The 22,390-nt window shown below is 38.7% G+C and overlaps 1 protein-coding gene across 4 annotated transcripts in view; it reads right to left on the bottom strand.

Annotated features, from left to right (window-relative positions):
* The window catches only part of LOC123507929 (cAMP-dependent protein kinase catalytic subunit 1), a 697,649-nt gene that overhangs the window by 12,796 nt on the left and 662,463 nt on the right, over positions 1-22,390 (bottom strand). For 2 of the 4 annotated variants that reach the window (XM_045261286.1, XM_045261288.1), the window contains exons 5-7: positions 15,555-15,683; positions 10,881-10,979; positions 3,404-3,486 (exon numbers count right to left, since the gene is read on the bottom strand). In XM_045261286.1, the coding sequence (XP_045117221.1) occupies positions 3,404-3,486; positions 10,881-10,979; positions 15,555-15,683 (311 nt within the window). Of the gene's footprint in view, positions 1-2,916; positions 3,000-3,403; positions 3,487-10,880; positions 10,980-15,554; positions 15,684-22,390 lie in introns of all 4 variants that reach the window. The other 2 variants (XM_045261285.1, XM_045261287.1) reach the window with 1 other exon arrangement.

Genomic DNA, 22,390 nt, shown 5'->3' with positions numbered 1-22,390 from the left:
TAATCAATGCAGTGCACATGTGGTCAAAAGGCAAGCAACTCTCAGCACAAAATTCTACTGTGTGTTGTCTTTCTTCTGAACCGTAAGTCATTTTATCTGCTTATAGTTCGTCAGTTGTGAGGTCTATGACACTCAACTTATCAGACAACTCAAGGTTGATGGAAGATGATGACAAATGCAATGAAAGTGAAGGCAAATTATTACTTAAACCAGTGACTGAGAAGGTACAGCATATAATGAAGAGAGCAATACATTACCTAAACAATGATGCAAACTATAATTCATTCTACCATAAATAAAAGTAACCATAATTCTAACTGCTTCAATTGAGGGACCTAATATAAGCTCACATCATGTATCATTTTATAACTATTATTCTGCAACTCTTGGCTTCACTCAGCTGGGCATGTATAGTTACAGTTACAAAAGGCATAACCTGTTACTCTCATTTCCTTTGTGTTACTGTGTCGAGTTGTCTGATCAATGCTATCATAGGAGGCATAACATACTCCATTCTTCTTCACTGTTTAGTTTTCTTTCAGTCAAAATTCCTCTGATTTTTTTTAGAGTTTTTAAAGAGCTTTTCAACAGACAAGAGGAATTTAAATTGAAGGAGACCAAGGACAGTGGAAAAGTGTGGCATGCTAACCAACTTTTGAAACTGATCTGAAGACTACATAATGTTTAACCATGAGACTGTTGCTCCTTTTGCTGGGCCGAGGGATGGAGCTACTGATCACACAAACAGGATAGTGCCTTGTGGTTGGGACTGCAATGTTCACTGGGTCCAGCAATCATTTTGTGACCTTTGTGCTTGTCACTGTGTATGTATCTTGTATCATCATTCCTTTACAAGGGAAAATGAAATGAACAAAGACTTATCATGTGCACTAATGCATCTGTACAGGACATATTTTGTCATGCAAGTAGATCTTTGAACATTTCACTTCTGGTTATAGAGGAATATTAACACAAGGCACATACACAGTAACACAAACATAGTAACAGTATTCCAGATCTCTACAATAACCCCACTGGCAGTTGTTACTTCAAGGGCAGCCAAGGAAAGATGAGATGATTAGAGCCAAGGTAAGGACTAAAGTATGCAGTGTCTTATGGTTTCTCCTTAGGTTGGTCAAGTACACAGGGCAAGAACTGGTTAGTTGACAGCAGGACAATACTAGTGATCTTAGCACTTAATGTTTCTATAGTATCTTCATATTAATGGTGTTGCCATCTAGAACTATTATTGCTGACTATGGACTGTGGAGCCTTGCATTTTGAAGCACTGATTTGATTAAAAGGGTTGAGATGGAACAGCTGGCTACTCACAGTAACATGCTCTGACATCTTACTTTGAGCCACTAGTACTGTGAGACCAAATTCCAAGGACAAATAAGAAAGCTGAATTAAAATATTCCATAGAAAACTGGTATTCCTGATGGCAATATCTGTGTTTCTATAACATTGGAATAATGACAAAGCTGAATTAAAATGATTCATACAAGATTAGTATTTCTAAGAAAACATACACACTTTATATAAGTTTAGTAGAATAGTAATAAGAAAGCTGAATTAAAATGTTTCATACATGACTGGTTTTTCTGAAGGAAACAAAATTATTTTCTATAACATTAGTTCAATGAGAAAAGGTGGTGGTAATCAACAATTATAATGCGTCTTTGCGCTGGTACAGTTACACAAGCTGGGCATCCTCTAGTACCAGGTAACACATATGTGATACATTTAACTGAAGCTCATTAGAAAAATTCTAGATAGTTTGTGTTAAGTTAAAATGTTAGATGGTTAGCATTACATAGTGAGCACAACTAGTCTATACATCAATCTAAGCAAACATGCATACAAACTTCCTGTCTTCATCCAAATGGCTATAAGTACCAAATGCCACTTAGTTACTCCAATGCAATGCCTACATGCTACACACCGCTGTGTTACCGGGAAATACACCAATGTAATAACACTGCACACCAAACAGTAAGCAAACTTATACACTTGACGAGCAACTGCCATAAACTTATACACTGTTGTAAAATCTCACTAGAATGTAATGAGAGTCACAAAGTAAGATGAAAATAATGCTTTCAAAAGTTTCTATATGTCTATAGAAGAAAAAAAAAAAAAAAAAAAAAAAAAAACTTGACTAATCTAACTGGTAGAAACTCATGATTAAGATGTGATAAATTTATAAGGAAATTTCAAGAGTGACACTTGAAAAACTGACACTACTCAGCAACTAGTGAAAGGAAGAACGTCGATAGTGAACTAGTAAGAAATAAAAATGAGCAATGTTATTAAATAATTTCAGATACAATTGACTCAACCATATTTGTGGTCTATACAAAAACAAAATGATGGAAGAGATTCAGTATGTCTAACTTCATAAGGGAATGTAAAGACAATAAATATAGAATAATGACAATTGTACATCAAGAATGACTTACTGATGTAGAGAAATCCATAAACTGTCACAAGAATCTTAAGGAATTTTAAAGCAAAGTATAGTCATTACATAAGATTGCAATGATAAATGAAGCATCAACAAAACTGACAAAATGTTGCAAGAAATAAAAAACTGTTAGATGGGATGAAATTTTAAATGAAAATAAAGATGTAATGATGATATCTAACCATGAATATAACTGACTGAAAAACAAACAAAAAAAAAAAAACTAAGTGAGATTTTACCACAGTGCAAGTCTATTCCTCTAAGACCACACCCAAACCAGACCAGGCAGAGTGAGTGTTAGCAGCCCATCACTGGTCAGGTCAGGTTAGGTGTAAGGGCTGAGGGCAGACATCTCTCAAGCAGTCTACAAGGAAGCTGGAGGGTCAAGGGTCAAGGGTCACCCAGGCTGGCAGTGACTCAGGCAACCCCTTACTGGGACACTCTCTTACCTAAACCTGCCAATCTTTCTCAGGTGGGAGAACATCTCACCACCAGGCACGTACTCTAACACCATGTACAAATTGGAATTATCCTGAAAAGTTGAAGAAATATATACAGTAAGTAGCGGATCTCTCACTACTGTTGGTTCGCGGGTGTTTGAGTGTTTGGAGGGTTAATGTGAGGGAGGCTGTGGGTTATGCTGTGGCTGTGGGTGTTATGTGGCGGTGCTGCAGCGACATTCCGCTAAAAGAAGAAAGGGCATCATTTTATGCAGTCGTTTGCACCTGTACCCCCGCTGAGTACAGTGAAGGAGCTCAGGAGTCACAGTAGTGGTTATGATAGATTAAAATTGTAAATAAAATAGAAGAATGCATCAGGAGTGAATGCTACTGATGCTGCCGGCTCTTGCTTGGCCCTGTGGGAGGTGGGGCGCTGGTTGGTGCAGGGAGAGAATGTATGTACAGTTAGGTATTATGGTCAGCCAAGAGTTATTACCTAAATCTTCCCAGGCGTCGCAAGTGGGAAAACATCTCCCCCCCCGGCACATACTCAAGCACCATGTATAAATTGGTGTTGTCCTGCAAATACAATAAAGATTACACAGAGAATTAATGAGGGGTTTTTTTTTAGTATGACTGGGGCTCTGCATGTGTGTGTGGTTTGATTTTAGTTCACTTTACTTACATTTGTACCTCTCTCTGACTGAAATGTATATTCATATTCATTAATTAGTGCATGATGAGATTAACAAAAAACAAAACTGAACTGTATATCCATGAACAATAAGCTGATCTTTTCATATTTGTCAATAATTCAAAGTGTAAAAATAAACACAGAAAATCAGCAATAATGTAGGCAATATCATATCAATGCATCTATAAGACTGTCAAAACAATTTCCTTATGTAGACCATGTATTTACTGAAGATGGATAAAAACTGACACGTACTCAAGACCAGAGACAAAAAGCAAAGAAAAATGATAACTTAGAAATAAACAAATAAAGAAAAGTAACATAAAAAAAAGGGACATAGAAATCATGCAATCATTCCTCTGTTGTCTCATTTAAGAATTGCCTTACATATGTACAAATGTTTCTTGCTTAGCACCAAAAATAAAATTCTTGGAGTGTAGCAGACTGGTAAGTAAGGGTGTGTGGTTTGGATACAGCCTCATTAACCTGCTTGCTTGCCGGTGTGTGTGTGTGTGTGTGTGTGTGTGTGTGTGTGTGTGTGTGTGTGTGTGTGTGTGTGTGTGTGTGTGTGTGTGTGTGTGTGTGTATTTACCTAGTTGTAGTTTTACAGGGCCTGGGCTTTATGCTCGTGTGGCCCCGTCTCCATATCTACACTTATCCAATCTTACTTTAAAAGTGTGCACACTCGTTGCAGACACTACTTCTTCATCTAAACTGTTCCACGTCTCAATACATCTCTGCGGGAAACTATATTTTTTAATATCTCTCAGACATCTTCCCTTTCTCAGCTTTTTACTATGCGATCTTGTGCTTGGATGTCATATTCTTCTCTCAGGATCAGTTTCTCATTATCCACTTGGTCCATTCCGTTGATCAATTTATAGACTTGTATCAGGTCTCCTCTCTCCTTCTTTGTTCCAAGGTTGGTAGATCCATAGCCTTTAGTCTCTCCTCATATGTCATCCCTTCAAGTTCTGGGACCATTCTTGTAGCCATTTTTGTAGCCTCTCCAATTTCTTATGTGTTTCTTTTTATGAGGGGTCCACACTACTCCTGCATATTCCAATCTGGGTCTTATTATAGTATTTATCAATTTCTTCATCATTTCTTTGTCCATGTAGTGAAATGCTACTCCAATATTCCTCAGCAAATTATATGTTTCTCTAAAAATTCTATCAATATGGCTTACTGGTTGATTGTTTTCTTCCATCGTCACTCCTAAGTCCTTTTCCTTTTGACTTTCTCCAGTTCTACTCCATCTCCCATCTTATAGATTCCCACAGGTCGTCTTTCACTCTTTCCCATTTCCATGACATGGCTTTTGTTCACATTGAATTCCATTTCCCACTTCTTACTCAATTCCCAGATCTTATTTAGGTCTTCTTGCAGTATTTCACAATCCTCCTTTTGCTTTATAACTCTGCACAGTTTCGTATCATCCGCAAACAAATTTATGTAGTGTGTGTGTGTGTGTGTGTGTGTAATTCACTGTTTGATCAGCTGCAGTCTCTGACGAGACAGCCAGATGTTACCCTACGGAACGAGCTCAGAGCTCATTATTTCCGATCTTGGGATAGGTCTGAGACCAGGCACACACCACACACCGGGACAACAAGATCACAACTCCTCGATTTACATCCTGTACCTACTCACTGCTAGGTGAACAGGGGCTACACGTGAAAGGAGACACACCCAAATATCTCCACCCGGCCGGGGAATCGAACCCGGTCATCTGGCTTGTGAAGCCAGCGCTCTAACCACTGAGCTACCGTGTGTGTGTGTGTGTGTGTGTGTGTGTGTGTGTGTGTGTGTGTGTGTGTGTGTGTGTGTGTGTGTGTGTGTGTGTGTGTGTGTGTGTGTATTTACCTAGTTGTATTTACCTAGTTGTAGTTTTACAGGGCCTGGGCTTTATGCTCGTGTGGCCCGTCTCCATGTGTGTGTGTGTGTGTGTGTGTGTGTGTGTGTGTGTAATTGTATTTACCTAATTGTAACATACGGAAAAGAGCTATGCTCGTGTTGTCCCGTCTCCATATCTATTAATGTCCAGCTTTTCTTAAAATCATGAATATTCCTTGCGTTGACCACTTCCACGTCTAAACTATTCCATGCTTCCACCCTTCTATGAGGAAGCTATATTTTTCACATCTCTCCTATAAGTGGCCATTTTAGTTTTTCCCATGCCCTCTCGACATTCTTCCATTCCACATACACAGATCTTCCCTATCCATTTTTCCATGCCAATCATCACTCTGTATATTGCTATCAGGTCTCCCCTTTCTCTTCTGTTTTCCAGGGTTGGAAGTTGCATTCTTTTCAGTCTGTCTTCATAAGTCAAATCTCTTAAGTCAGGCACCATTTTCGTTGCAGCCCTCTGTACTTTCTCTAGTTTCCTTATGTGTTTCTTTAAGTTCGGAGCCCACTGTATTGTTGCATATTCAAGCCTCGGTCTTATCATTGCAGTAATTATTTTCTTCATCATTTCTTCATCTAGATATCTGACGCCACTCTTATGTTCCTCAATAAGTTCAATACTTCTCCAATTATTTTGTTTATATGTCTCTCTGGCGATAGGTCATTGGTAATTGTCACCCCAAGGTCTTTTCTTCATGACTGGTTTTATGTCTTCATTTCCTATCTTGTACATACTCCTGATTCTTCTTTCACTCTTGCCAAACTCTATTTTCTTGCATTTTGTCGTGTTGAACTCCATTTGCCATGTACAGCTCCATTTCCATATTCTGTCCAAGTCTTCCTGGAGTAGTTCGCAATCTTTGTCACATCTCACTTTTCTTAACAATTTTGCATCGTCTGCAAATAGGCTCACATAACTGGACACCCCATCCACCATGTCATTTATGTAGACTGCGAACATTACTGGTGCCAACACTGATCCCTGTGGAACTCCACTCTCCACCAATCCCCATTCTGATGGTCTGTCCTTAATTATTGTTCTCATTTCTCTTCCTACCAAAAGTCTTCCATCCATTTTAGTAAACTGCCATGCACTCCTCCTACCATTTCAAGTTTCCAGATCAGTCTCTGGTGTGGTACCTTATCAAAGGCCTTTTTTAAATCCAGATATATTCCATCAGCCCAACCATCTCTTTCCTGTATTACATCTATCACCCTCGAATAGTAACATATCAGGTTTGTCGTGCATGAACGCCCTTTCCTAAAACCAAATTGACACTCACAAAGTATGTCATTTTCTCCAAGAAGTCTGTCCATCTAGTCTTCACCACCCTCTCACACATCTTAGCTACCACACTTGTAAGTGACACTGGTCTATAGTTCAATGGGTCTCTCTTGTTACCTGATTTATAGATTGGGACAATGTTAGCTCTTTTCCAGTCTTGGGGCACTACACCTTCCCTTAATGAGGCATCAATTACTTCACAAACTTTTTCTGCCAATTGCTCCCTGCATTCTCTTAAAATCCATCCTGATACCCCATCAGGTCCCACAGCTTTTCTCACTTCTAAACTCCCCATCATGTTCTTGATCTCCTCCACAGTTACTTGAAACTCCTTCATAATCCCTTTCTGTTCCATTACCAGTGGTTTGTCAAAAGCAGTCTCCTTTGTGAATACCTTCCGAAAGCATCCATTCATAGCCTCTGCCATTTCCCTGGGATCTTCACTGTATACTCCATTTACTTCTAAACTTTCAATACTTTCTCTATTTTTGATGTTGTTGTTCACATGTCTGTAAAAAGCCTTGGTTGGTCTTTACATTTATCAATTATATCCTTTTCTTGTTTCTTTCTTTCTTCTCTTCTAATCAACACATATTCATTTCTTGCTCTTTTGTAACTTTCCCACTGCTTAATCCGTCTTTTCCTTCTCCACCTCTTCCATGCATCCTCTTTTCTTGTTCTAGCCTTTTCACATCTATCGTTAAACCAGTCCTGCTTTCCAACTTCTCTATGTTGTCTTATTGGTACAAATTTTTCTCACCTTCTTTGTATATTTTTATAAATTCCTTCCACTTTTCATTTGCTCCTTAGCACTCTTGAATTTCATCCAATTTGTCTCTTGAAAGAATTTCTTTAGGTTTCCAAAATCTGTCTTGGCATAATTCCATCTTCCCACTTTATATTCTTCATTTCTTCTAGATTTCTCTTCGTCTATCACCTTGAACTCCAAAACTGCATGATCACTCTTTGCTAAAGGGCACTCCACCCTCATCTCCTCAATGACCATTGGCTCTGTACTAAAGACCAAGTCCAGTCTTGACGATGCTCCCTCTCCTCCAAACCTAGTATCTTCTTTGACCCACTGAGTTAACACATTTTCCATTGCCAGTGTCAATAGTGTATTTCCCCATGTTGTCTCTGATCCTTCCATTGACCAGTCCTCCCAACACACCTCTTTACAATTAAAATCTCCCATCATTATAGTTCGTTCACAGCCACCCAACATTTCTTCCAGACATGTTCCTGTATCACTTATCATTTCTTCATATTCCTGTACTGACCATGCATTTGTCTTAGGTGGTACGTACACCACTATGTAGTGCCTCTTTTTTCCTTCATTAGTTTCTGCTCTGATCTTTAGCACTTCTGCCTTTCCCATACCTTTTTTCACTTGATCCACCTTTATATCTTTTTTAACCAGCAACATCACTCCTCCTCCCATCTTACCTACTCTATTTCTTTTCCAAACGTTATATTTCCCTTCTCCAACCTTCATCAGGTCTTCTCCCTCTCTCAGTTTTGTTTCAGTAAGACCCACAATATCTGGGTTCTTGTCCCTCAAGTAATCGTTGAGTTCTAAAATCCCCGATATCACTCCATTTATGTTGGAATACATTACATTTCGCTCATATGTAAGTGTGTGTGTGTGTGTGTGTGTGTGTGTGTGTGTGTGTGTGTGTGTGTGTGTGTGTGTGTTGCTTTATTTGGGCAATCTTGTGTGTGATTGCTGGCCTGATACTATATAATGGATATATAGCACCAAAACTAGTACAGAACATGAGTAAAGATGCCAAGATAGTACAGTTACAATTTTAGTTAATGAAGTACAAATAGGAATAGTAAGACTTCTTTGGAGCAGACGTGACACAGGGAATAACTGCATGTTTCAAGAGTGACTAAACTAAAAATGAGAAGTAGTAAATATTCTCCACATTACTTAATATATTTACAGATTACCCCGAGTTTATTTCGTCAGTTTCACACCAAGACAATACAAGCAATGAGTGATGACAGCCCAGCACACACTCATCTGAGGAACCCGATAGAAAGGAATTACTTTGGGCATACAACACAAGCTGCCCATCAAGGATTTGTACCCTGCAGGATGAAGTATAGAGAGGAAATCATAACCCATACTTACTGCTGTGAAAAAATTCTATATGTAAAAATGATAGATTCCTCATAAATAACCTACAAGTGATATGGAAAAAATGGCTAGATAAATGTGGAAACTATAAATTTAGACATAACACATTTGCTTGAGGGATTAAAAAAGCAGATAGAGGTGAGTACAGTTTCCTGAAACATAACCCTCATCTGCTACAAGAAAAAAATAATAAAGGTAAAAATTATAGACTGAAACAACCCACAACTGCAGGAGGGATAGAATAAGAGATGAAAAATAATAAAGAATGATAGATGAAGATAAAAACTATTGATTCCTAAACAAAAACCCACAACTGCTGAAGGGAAAGAAGCTCACATAAAAGTGAAAATTATACACTCCTTATAAAATTATTGATTTCTTATTGACTCAGACAGAAGGAGTGGTATTTCAGTGGTGAAAGAGTTCCTGGTGTAGACAGTCAGCCATACGTGAACACCACAACACCACACCATGCCATGTCTGTCCCAGCCTTCCAGGAACACCTTACAGCTCACAGGTTTCACTCATTAGTGGTGTCTATGTTAGTGTCTCGTGTGTTCTCTTCTTATACTTAAATGTACTGAACACTCTCTTGGTTAATCTTTATTCTATAGTGTTTGTTTTATTAAATAGTTTTCTTTTATTTCCTTTATGATCTATATCAATATATCTTTCATAAGTTTGATTTCATACAATGTTTTTATTTCTTTATTTTCTTCTTTAATTTGACTTGTTGAAGAATGAAAACTAAATAAATGACATCTTTCATAAGTGTTTGATACCATATAAAGTTTTTTTTTTATGTTTTCTTCTTTCATTTGATTTACTGAAGAATGAAAACCATGAAAACAACTATACATCTTAAGTAAGCATTGATTTTGTACACTATTTCATCATAATTCCTTCTTAAACTTGATTTAATGAGGAATGAAAGCTGCCTCTTAAGAAATACATAAACCAGAAGTAATTAATTTCACACAATACTCATTGATGTTATTATTATTATTATGGGTATTGTTAGCATTTATTTATGTCTATTATCATCATTTACTTTATCTTATGTAAGAGCACAACTGAGTAAGGGACACAAAAAGTCTATGAAAAACAAAATAAAAAGGCTGACTTTTTATGCCAGTTCCATAAAAGATTGCCAAAAGAGAGAGAGAGAGAGAGAGAGAGAGAGAGAGAGAGAGAGAGAGAGAGAGAGAGAGAGAGAGAGAGAGAGAGAGAGAGAGAGAGAGAGAGAGAGAGAGAGAGAGAGAGAGAGAGAGAATTCAAATAACAAAGGAGAGCTAAGTATCTTGAAACTTCCCTCTTAAAAGTTGATTGATAACACAAACATCAATATATACATCTTTCAGCAATTTAATTTGTTTCATCTCATTTTTTCAAGGTGGGTGATAAATCTACTTCCTACAAGGCTGTTCAGACATGGCCTTAACATTACATACCATATATACAACAAATAACAATAGAGATAATAGAGAAAAAATATCTATACTGGCTTAAAGAATCACTGGTTAGACTAAAATGATCTGCTTGGAAAGCTAACTAGTAAACTACAATAAAAACATGTACATATCAAATGAACGAATGAATAAATAAATAAACCCCATTATATGTAATTATTCAAAGTTACATAGTGCTTATACCAACACATAATTAGACTGGAGAGAGAGAGAGAGAGAGAGAGAGAGAGAGAGAGAGAGAGAGAGAGAGAGAGAGAGAGAGAGAGAGAGAGAGAGAGAGAGAGAGAGAGAGAGAGAGAGAGAGAGAGAGAGAGAGAGAGAGAGAGCTACATAAACACAGAAAGAGTGAGAGAGTAGCCAGACAACCACAGACGAACAGAGACACACGGACAGAAGAGGTGATCTGAGTAGTGAGTGAGGGCTGCGGGTGGCGGGTGGAAGTGGCGCAGCAGACCCTGAGTGACTCACCTTGAAGTGGAACTCTAGGCTGACGAGGAAGGGGAAGGTGATGGCCTGCAATATTCGTTTCTCATTGAGTGTGTGTTCCACTTGTTTCAACTTTACCACCTGTTGAGCAGAGAAAATAAGGGTTAGTTTAGTCAGTTTGTAGTGATAAAGGTATGGAAGATAAAGGCAAGGAAAAGAAATAGTTTGGGTGTGTTCTTGTAAACTTTAAAAACTTGAAGATAATGGTAATGGAAGATAATGGAAGAAAAAAAAAAGCTACTTATATTCTTCTTTTAGAACTGAACAACCTGGTGAAGGAGGAAATAATGGAACATTTAGTAAGTAATCCCACTCACTTGTCTAACTTAATGCATCATTTTTAAGGTATCGAAATGTGTGAGGCAAAAATACTGAAGAAAAACAAGAGGAAAAAAAGCATGAAATTATTCTTCAGGATAATCTTAATAATAATAATAATAATAATAATAATAATAATAATAATAATAACAATAATAATGATAATAATAATAATAAATGGTACACTTGTGGGATTTGTTGCGATGCTTCTGATTCTAATGTAAAGACTTTCAAGCCCAACCAAACACAGAGATACATATACTACAGTATTATATTCTTATCTTATTCATGTTCAATTAGAGAGTTTGAATAAAGAACATAATCACAACCAAGTGAAAGGAAAATAAATATGTGACCAAGAGTAAGGATAAGTTAACCAATTAAATGGAGGAAGAAAAAATGTGCTAATCTAAAATTTTGAATAATGAAGATGATGAAACTAAGACAGAAAAATGTGTTTTCTTGAGTAATGATAGTGAAAGCAACAGTTTGGATAAGGAATACAATCACATAAAGGGGATAAAAATATGTGAGGCCAAGAGGAAGGATAAGTTAAACAAGTGAAGAAGAAGAAGAAGAAGAAGAAGAAGAAGAAGAAGAAGAAAATAGTGCTACTGATATAAATTTTGAATAAAGATGACAAAATGAAGCCAGAAAAAATGTGCAATCTTGAGCAATGATAATGAAAGGAATACAATCACACAAAGGGGAAATAGGATAGGGTAAACAATTAAGTGAAGGGGAAAAAATCTAATACTGATACAAATTCTGATAATGAAAATGATAAAATGAAGCCTAAGCCTCCTCCCAAAAAAAAGTGTAAATATGAGTAATGATAATGAGAGCAATTGTTTAGAAAAGGAATAAAATCACATTAAGGGAAAAAAATGTGTGGCCAAGAGTTAGGACAAGGACAAGTGAGAGGAAAAAAAGTACTGCTGATATAAATTTTGAATAAAGATGACAAAATGAAGCCAGAAAAAATGTGCAATCTTGAGTAATGATAATGAATGCAACAGTTTGGATAAGGAATACAATTACATGAAGGGGCAAATAATTAAGTTAGGATAAGGTGAACAATCAAGTGAAGGAGAAAATGTACTACTCATATAAATTCTGAATAATAAAGATGATAAAATGAAGCCAGAAAAAAAATGTATAATCTTAATGATAATGAAAGTAAGCAAGGAAAGGATCCAATGAACTAAAATAAAGCAATCCTTCACTTCAGAATAAAAATATCCATAAAAAATATCAATGTAACAGTTCAGTGTGTAAAGTGAGCGGCCATCATGAATACATTACTGTATAAGCTGGTTTTATTCAACACACCTTCATACACTGGCTGGGGATTTACTCTATGACTGAGCTGCAATACGTAGCAAGAACTTTTTTTTTTTTTTTTTTACTTATTTTACTTATTTCATTTTGAGAGCATTTTACTGTTTTTCATAATTTCTGTTGAGATTTCATGGTGTTATTTATATTTTCCTCTGCTATTTCCTCTTTCATGTTGGATGTGTGAAATTATGTTTTTTAACGCTGTTTTTCATTATCTATTTTGAATGCACCCTTACTCTGTGTGTTGTATTTCACTATCATATTTATTTACATTATGTATGTACAGACTGCCCCTACTTCATGAAGCAGCCTTCCTAACCTTACTTCTGCCTAGAGTGACATATCAACTCAAGGGATTATAATAAGGTAAATACCACTGGCCTGAAGTCGTGCCGAATATTAAGCCACACTTCCTTTCTCAATACCGTTTCACGTCTGCCTCCCTGTCCCCACTTCCTTTTTGTTGCAACGTTTTGTGGTCAGAGGGAAATGAGGAGAGACTTAAAGACCAGTCAGAAAGCTGAGTGTATGATAGGTGTGTGTGTGTGTGTGTGTGTGTGTCTTGTGGTCAGAGGAAATAAACACACACACACACACACACACACACACACACACACACACACTACAGTTGAAGAGTTAAACACTTATCAAACACATAGGTGTGTGTGTGTGTGTGTGTGTGTGTACATAGCCTAAGTTACACAACTATGGTTCTGTCTCTGTATCTATCTATATTTACAATATTTTGCTCTCATTTCAAGCAAAAAAAATATAGTTGATAATATGCAACGTCATGCATTTAAACACACACACACACACACACACACACACACACACACACACACACACACACACACACGTCTACATTTACCTAAGTCTACGTTAAAAATAATGTAAGAAACCAAAGAGAAAACGAAGAAGAAACCTAACACGTCATGATAGAAATTGCGCAACGAGGAGGAGGAGGAAGAGGAAGAGGAGGAGGAAGAAGAGGAAGAGGAGGAGGAGGAAGAGGAGGAGGAAGAAGAGGAAGAGGAGGAGGCGGTGGCTGCGGTAGTGGTGATGGAGGCCAAACACGAGTACATTAAAGTGGTTCATTTTAGCCGTTTGCCACAATAAATTCCACTTTTCTTACTTATGTATATTAAGACCTCAACACCACGTGACGAGGGGAGGGAGGACAGGAGGGGTGGAGGGAAAGATGAGGGGAAGATAGCAGGGATAGGAAGGTGAGGGTAGCTAGAGGAAGAAGGGGAAGGGGAGGGACACGGTGAGGGAAGGAAAGGAATGTAAAGGGAAGGAGAAAAAAAGGAGGGAGGGAGGAGAAAGGAAGGGAACGATAAAAAGAACAGGAGAGAGAGAGAGAGAGAGAGAGAGAGAGAGAGAGAGAGAGAGAGAGAGAGAGAGAGAGAGAGAGAGAGAGAGAGGAACAGGACACGTGGAAGGGAACATATTGATCAGATGAGAGCGACACACACAGAGCAGCAGCCACACTCCACCCACCCCAACCCTCCACTCTCCCTCCCGACATCAAGGTCCAGAGAGTGCCAGTGCCAGTGCCAGGGAAGCGACAGAGACACCGGGACTTACTGTGAGGAATAAAAGGTACAGTAAGGTTGTCACAAGTACTTCAATCCTTACTGTGTTGAGAAAATGTAGTATTGGAGGCTTCAGAGAGAGAGAGAGAGAGAGAGAGAGAGAGAGAGAGAGAGAGAGAGATGGCTGGTAACTGACTGGTAGATGAAGGCAGCGAGGTATTGATTGAATGATACGTGTGTGTGTGTGTGTGTGTGTGTGTGTGTGTGTGTGTGTGTGTGTGTGTGTGTGTGTGTGTGTGTGTGTGTGTGTGTGTGTGTGTGTGAGAGAGAGAGAGAGAGAGAGAGAGAGAGAGAGAGAGAGAGAGAGAGAGAGAGAGAGAGAGAGAGAGAGAGAGAGAGAGAGATAAACGAGAGAGACCTTCTGTGACAGTCAAAGGAGAGAGAGAGAGAGAGAGAGAGAGAGAGAGAGAGAGAGAGAGAGAGAGAGAGAGAGAGAGAGAGAGAGAGAGAGAGAGAGAGAGAGAGAGAGAGAGAGAGAGAGAGAGAGAGAGAGAGAGAGAGAGAGAGAGAGAGAGTGTTCGACAGCTAATAACATCACATAACGAGAGAAAGTTCATATTGAGAAGGGAGAGGAAAAAAGAAAAGCAACTTGTCGACTAAACAAACATTAAAGATGGAAAGAAGAAGAAGAAGAAGAAGAAGAAGAAGAAGAAGAAGAAGAAGAAGAAGAAGAAGAAGAAGAGAAGAAGAAGAAGAAGAAGAAGAAGAAGAAGAAGAAGAAGAAGAAGAAGAGAAAAAAAATAACTTCGATAATTTTATTGCCTATTAACTAGTCGACAAAAGAAAAGAAACAAGACACAGACAGACGGAAGGAGAGAAAGGGGAACAATAACAAACATTAACTGACTTGAACTAATAACAACAACACTAAATAAGACCAACAGGAGGATTTTTTATATCATTTTATCCTATTTTTTTGGGGGGTAAGAGGGGAAAACTGACCAAGGGCAACAAAATGATATATAAAAAAAAAGGGGCCCACTCAGCCGCCAGTCCCCTTACAGTGTACATTGCAACACACTAAATAAGACCAACAGAAGTTTTTTTATTTGTTTTTTTATGTACAAGGGGAAAAAAAAACAGGCTAAGGGCAACAAAAAAATATAAACAAAGGCCCACTCAGCCGCCAGTCCCCTTACAGTGTACATTGCAACTCACTAAATAAGACTAACAGAAGGATTTTTATTTTTATTTTTTGAGAAACAGGGGAAAACTGACCAAGGGCAACAAAAGATACAAACAAAGGGCCCTCAGTCGCTAGTCCCCTTACAGTACACATAGCAACACACTAAATAAGACCAATACAAGAGAGGGAAAAACTAACCATAGGGCAAAAAATATATATATAAAAAAAGTCCCACTCAAGTCGCCAGTCCTCGTACAGCACACATTGCCTTACCTTCTGCTTGTCGAGTATCTTCATGGCATAATACTCCTTGGTGGCCTTATGTTGGACAAGCATCACCCGCCCGAAGGAGCCAGTGCCCAGCGTCTTGAGTCGCTCGAAGTCATCCAGGCACGCAGTGTTCTGAAAAGAGAAGCAGTGTGGTTACTCGAGTGTCTAGTGGTAGTGGTGGTGGTGGTGGTGGTGGGCAGGGTGTGTAGGGAGATGGGGAGGTGTGTGAAAGAAGGGGTGAAGGAAAGGAGAGGAAAGATAGGAAGGGGGAAAGAGGTGAGGGTATAGCAGGAAGCGAGGAAAATAAAAATAAGAAAATGAAGAGGTAAATTTAATTATAAGAACTAGTTAGTAAGAGAAAGAGAAGAAGAAGAAGAAGAAGAAGAAGAAGAAGAAGAAGAAGAAGAAGAAGAAGAAGAAGAAGAAGAAGAAGAAGAAGAAGAAGAAGAAGAAGAAGAAGAAGAAGAAGAAGAAGAAGAAGAAGAAGAAGAAGAAGAAGAAGAAGAAGAAGAAGAAGAAGAAAGAAAGACGAAAGAAGAAAAAAGGGTGAAAGAAATCGTCACAATAACTGAACATAAACACAACCAGTAACTCAATCAAAACAACATGGCTGACAAACAGACTCATAAAACTTAACTCAACTAAACTAAGCTAAAATAAAGAAAAAGAAAATACTAATAGGAAAAAAAAACTTAAAAATCCTTAAAACCAAAGTCAATTCCAACTGACCACTTAACAATTCAAAGGATCGCAAAAGGAAAGGCCACGCAAAGAAAAGCAATCTGGAATTAACAAATAAAAAAAACCACGGTAAATAAATAACAAAAAAACAAAGATTCACACAACAAAATACACTCACACACACACAAAAAAAAAAAAAGAAAGAAAATAAGACAGAAAAATTGTAGTTCATAATAAGAATATACATATTTCTTCCATATATTCTGATTTTTTTTTTTGTTAATCATAAAATACAAAACTAAATTAAGTTCACGATAGTTTCATACATTTATTCAACGATTATTACCATCATCATCATTATTACCATTGTGCAGAGTGGATGGTAGGGAAACACGAGTTGATGCAGAGGAATACAACTTGAGTTTCCCTACCACCCACTCTACACATGTTTCTTTTATACCATGTGGACTTTTCACGGGAATTTATGGGCTAAAGGGGATATTTTTTGGGGGTACCTCCTATCTCAAAGTCCACCTGCTAGCATTCTACACATTTTTATTTATACCATGTTGGCTTTTCACGGAATTTATCGGCTAACGGGGATACTTTTTGTGGTACCTTCTATCTCAAAGCCCACCCGCTAGAGTGAGGAAGCCCAATCTACACTCGGACCGTGGACAGGATTCGAACCCGTGCGCTTGGAGACCCTCGGATCCCAAAGCACGCATGGTTCCACTGTACCACGTTATCATTACTATCACTATTATAACTATCACAACACTGACTACTAAACTCAGTAAGAACATAGGAAGAGGTTAACGAACTAAAACAAATATGAATCATGAAAAAAAAAAAAATATGGTGAAGTGAAGAGAATCGCGGGAAAATTAATTGACTTGAATATAAAGTTTAGTTAGGGATAAATTTGCAGTAAAGAAAACGAGGAATGCTCGTATGCTTGAATAATCCATAAATATCAAGGGATGAGAGAGAGAGAGAGAGAGAGAGAGAGAGAGAGAGAGAGAGAGAGAGAGAGAGAGAGAGAGAGAGAGTAGTTTGATCAGGAAAATATCGACTACTATTACTACTACTACTACTATTGACACTACAGCTTCAAACGTCTCACTATTCTCCCACCACCATCACCACCCACAGCTATTACAACAATTCCTGACTACTACCACCACCACCGTCACCACCACCACCACCACTACTACTACTACTACTACTACTACTACTACTACTACTACTACAACAAGCGCTTCGTTCCCTTCTTCCCCATCCTCTTTCAAGATGGTCCCTTATTTCTAAATGGGGGTGTCATGGGTATAGTGGAGGAGGAGGAGGAGGAGGAGGAGGAGGAGGAGGAGGAGGAGGTACCATAACTCCCTTGGCACGCCTGACCCGTGAGAGGAAGTGACGTCAGCAGTGATGTCACGGTGCCAACTTGACCCAGCTGAGAGAGAGAGAGAGAGAGAGAGAGAGAGAGAGAGAGAGAGAGAGAGAGAGAGAGAGAGAGAGAGAGAGAGAGAGAGAGAGAGAGAGAGAGAATGTGCAACTAAAGTATGTCCTTATTTCTTGACTCCACCACCACCACCACCACTACTACTACTACTACTACTACTACTACTACTACTACTACTACTACTGTTACTTTACTAATAACTAATACTTTTATTTCTGGGGATTGATTGTTTCAGACTCTCTCTCTCTCTACCTATATGTGTGTGTGTGTGTGTGTGTGTGTGTGTGTGTGTGTGTGTGTGTGTGTGTGTGTGTGTGTGTGTGTGTGTGTGTGTGTGTGTGTGTGTGTGTGTGTGTGTGTGTGCGGGCCTCTCTCCCTCCCCTACCGGACACCAGCCATCCCCAGTACTGTCTATACTGATTGCAGCACAAAGTATTCCATTAGAGCAAGAGGTGGCAGCGGGGAACACCTTGGCGAGGCGTGGCGTGCTCCTGTGTTTGTGATGCTTGCTGGCTATTTACGGAGGGAGGGAGAAAGGGAGGGAAGGGAGGAAGGGAGACGGAAGAGAGAGACAGGTAGAAGAAAGAGGAAGGAAGGACAGTAAGCAAGAGAATGTGAACAGAAAGATTGGTTAGAAAAGTGAGCAACTGAGAAAAAGGAAAAAAGGATACGTCAAAAGTAGAGAGAAAATGAGAGACGGACAAACAGTGAAGGAGGAGAGAGAGAGAGAGAGAGAGAGAGAGAGAGAGAGAGAGAGAGAGAGAGAGAGAGAGAGAGAGAGAGAGAGAGAGAGAGAGAGAGAGAGAGAGAGAGAGAAATAAGACTAAGAAGCTAAAGAAAAAAAAAAGAGGCAGGAAAGGGAGACTGAAAATAGAAAACAAGACAAGCTGAGAGAGAGAGAGAGAGAGAGAGAGAGAGAGAGAGAGAGAGAGAGAGAGAGAGAGAGAGAGAGAGAGAGAGAGAGAGAGAGAGAGAGAGAGAGAGAGAGAGAGAGACCGAAAGACTCATCACAATAAAAATAATGGACAAGATATATAAAAAATAAAACAAAAAATAAGATAGAAAGACAATCAGAAGAATAAATGGACCGGGAAGATAATATATAAGAAAAAGAGACACTGGTATGTAGATGAGGATGAGAGGGAATGGGGAAATGGAGGGAGAGAGAGAGGGAGGGAGGGAGGTGAGAGTACAAAGGGAGAGTGGAGGAGGCAGGTGGGAGGAGGGAGAGCAGGTAATAAGTAGGGCGGGATGCAGGGAGGGATTGAGGGAATGAATGAGTGAAGCCGGCAGAGAGAGCGAGAGCGAGAGAGAGAGAGAGAGAGAGAGAGAGAGAGAGAGAGAGAGAGAGAGAGAGAGAGAGAGAGAGAGAAAGTATAGATAATGTTTCACCTCAGTATTAATAACAGGCGCTACAAATAACCACAGCTGCTACACAACTTTCTAGAACAAGACGAGGGTTTGCCACACCATAAACACCACTCATAAAACTTACCAATTGACTGACACACATTTTAAAAGATATATTTATAAATACTAAACCCTCATTTCATTCTCCTCGTCCTTCTCTCTCCCCCTTCCCCCCCTCCCTCTCTCTAGCCATGTAAGATTAGCCAAGGTAGGGACGGGACATGGTGTGGGTGTGGGGAGGGAGGGAGGGAGGAGAAGGTGAGGGAGGGGGGCGGGTTCACCTCTCATTCTCCGCCTCTCACTTCTTCCTCTGCTGATCCCGAGTATGGTGAAGTAGGTTGGTAAGTTACGGAGGGAGGGAGGGAGGGAGGGAGGGAGGGAGGAATGAAGGGAGGAAAAAAAAGAAAGAAAGAAAGAAAGAAAGAAAGAATGAATGAATGAATGAATAAAGGAAGGAAGGAAGGAAGGAAGGATGGGAGTAAGGAAGAAGGGAGGGACGGAGGAATGAATGAATGAATGAATGAATGAATGAATGAAAATAAATAAATAAAGAAAGGAAAAGAAAAAAGAAAGAATGAATGAATGAATAAAGGAAGGAAGGAAGGAAGGAAGGAAGGAATGATGAGAGTAAGGAAGAAGAGAGGGACAGAGGAATGAATGAATGAATGAATGAAGGAAAGAAGGAAGGAAGGAAGGAAGGAAGGAAGGAAGGAAGGAAGGAAGAAAGAAAGGAAATGAATGAATGAATGAATGAATGAATGAATGAATGAATAAATGAAAGAAAAGAGGAAGGAAGGGAGGGAAGTAGATAGATAGACAAACAGACAGATAAACAGAAAAAAAAGATAGGCAGGCAGAAACAGATACATAAATAGATAAGAAAGAGAAATAAACAGACAGATGGAGAAGGAGATAGATGCATTGGTAAATTTATACATACAAGTACATAAAAAATATACAAACACATGTCAGAGAGAGAGAGAGAGAGAGAGAGAGAGAGAGAGAGAGAGAGAGAGAGAGAGAGAGAGAGAGAGAGAGAGAGAGAGAGTAATCGATGGGGTACATAAATCAATCGTAAAGAAGTCGAAATATTAATTCTTGGCCTGACTTACCACGACCTTCGCTACGACCTTGACACGACTCTACCTTACCTACGACTGACCTTGACTTACGACCTTAACTTACGACTTTCTCCTACGACCTTGCAACTCTAAATTCGAATCTTGACTTACGAAGAGAGAGAGAGAGAGAGAGAGAGAGAGAGAGAGAGAGAGAGAGAGAGAGAGAGAGAGAGAGAGAGAGAGAGAGAGAGAGAGAGAGAGAGAGAAGAATAACGACCTTTCACGCGCTCACAACAATAATAAAGAAAAAAAAAAAAAAGAAGAAAAATCGTAAGAGCTAATCTATACCTGACCTTAAAAAAAAAAAAAAAATAAAAAGTATACAATAAACAAAGAGGAGAATAAAAACTAGCACGATGGCAACTGAAAACAACAACAACAACAACAACAACAACACCACCACCACCTCCACCAACAACAACAACAAGGTCAAATATCTAAGTAATGATGCAAGTCACTACAACTTAGAAGACAAATTGAGAAGACTGGGTGAATTTATGAATAGTAATGATAGGTGAAGATAGATAGGTAGGGAAATGGATAGTTGGGAAATAGATAGGTAGATAGATAGACAGATAGAAAGATAGATAGATAAATAGATAGATGGATGGATGGATGGATGGATATAGATAGATAGATAGATAGACTGATAGATAGAAAGATAAATAGATGGATAGGTGAGTAGATAAATAGATAGGTAGATAGATAGATAAATAATTAGCTTGGTAGATAGATAGACAAAAAAATAAACAGATATAGATGGATAGATAAAATGATAGATAAACATAGATAAATAGACAGATATATATGTAGATAGATAGATAGATAAATAAATAGACTAATAGATAGATATGTTTACAAACGCAATAAAAGACAGACAGATAAATAGATAAATAAAGAACGAGAGAGAGAGAGAGAGAGAGAGAGAGAGAGAGAGAGAGAGAGAGAGAGAGAGAGAGAGAGAGAGAGAGAGAGAGAGAGAGAGAGAGAAAGGTAACATACATACAGATGCACAGACAAATAAAATAAATATAAAATAGACACATAGATAAAACAACAAACCAAGCATAGGCCTAATGGTTTCTTGCAGTCTCCCTATGACGACTATTCATGTACGACTACAGGTCACCATAAACAAACAAAAGACGACCTCAATGCATTTGGTGCGATTATTCAAGTCTCGCAATAGATCAAGTAAAGGCCATGACTCACTACGACTACTTGACTACGACCACAACTCCCTTTTGTCCATCGAAGTACGACTACATCTTCTTATATCTACTTAAATACGACTACAGCTCACTACAACTACTTAAGAACGATCCCAACTCACTACAACTACTTAACAACGACCACAACTCACTACAACTACTTAAGAACGACCAGAACTCACTAAAACTACTTAAATACGACTACAGGTCACTACAACTACTTAAGAACGACCACAACTCACTACAACTACTTAAGGACGACCACAACTCACTACAACTACTTAACAACGACCATGACTCACTACAACTACTTAAGGACGACCACAACTCACTACAACTACTTAACAACGACCATGACTCACTACAACTACTTAAGAACGACCATGACTCACTACAACTACTTAAGGACGACCATGACTCACTACAACTACTTAAGGAACGACCATGACTCACTACAACTACTTAACAACGACCATGACTCACTACAACTACTTAAGAACGACCATGACTCACTACAACTACTTAACAACGACCATGACTCACTACAACTACTTAAGAACGACCATGACTCACTACAACTACTTAAGAACGACCATGACTCACTACAACTACTTAACAACGACCATGACTCACTACAACTACTTAACAACGACCATGACTCACTACAACTACTTAAGAACGACCACAACTCACTACAACTACTTAAGAACGACCACAACTCACTACAACTACTTAAGGACGACCATGACTCACTACAACTACTTAAGGACGACCACAACTCACTACAACTACTTAAGGACGACCACAACTCACTACAACTACTTAAGGACGACCATGACTCACTACAACTACTTAAGGACGACCATGACTCACTACAACTACTTAACAACGACCATAACGACCATGACTCACTACAACTACTTAAGGACGACCATGACTCTACTTAACAAC

The sequence above is a fragment of the Portunus trituberculatus genome, chromosome 23 (genome assembly GCF_017591435.1).
Source record: "Portunus trituberculatus isolate SZX2019 chromosome 23, ASM1759143v1, whole genome shotgun sequence".
Taxonomy (NCBI): domain Eukaryota; kingdom Metazoa; phylum Arthropoda; class Malacostraca; order Decapoda; family Portunidae; genus Portunus; species Portunus trituberculatus.
Note: the sequence above shows the minus strand (reverse complement) of the source record. Positions and strands in the feature narration are given on the sequence as shown.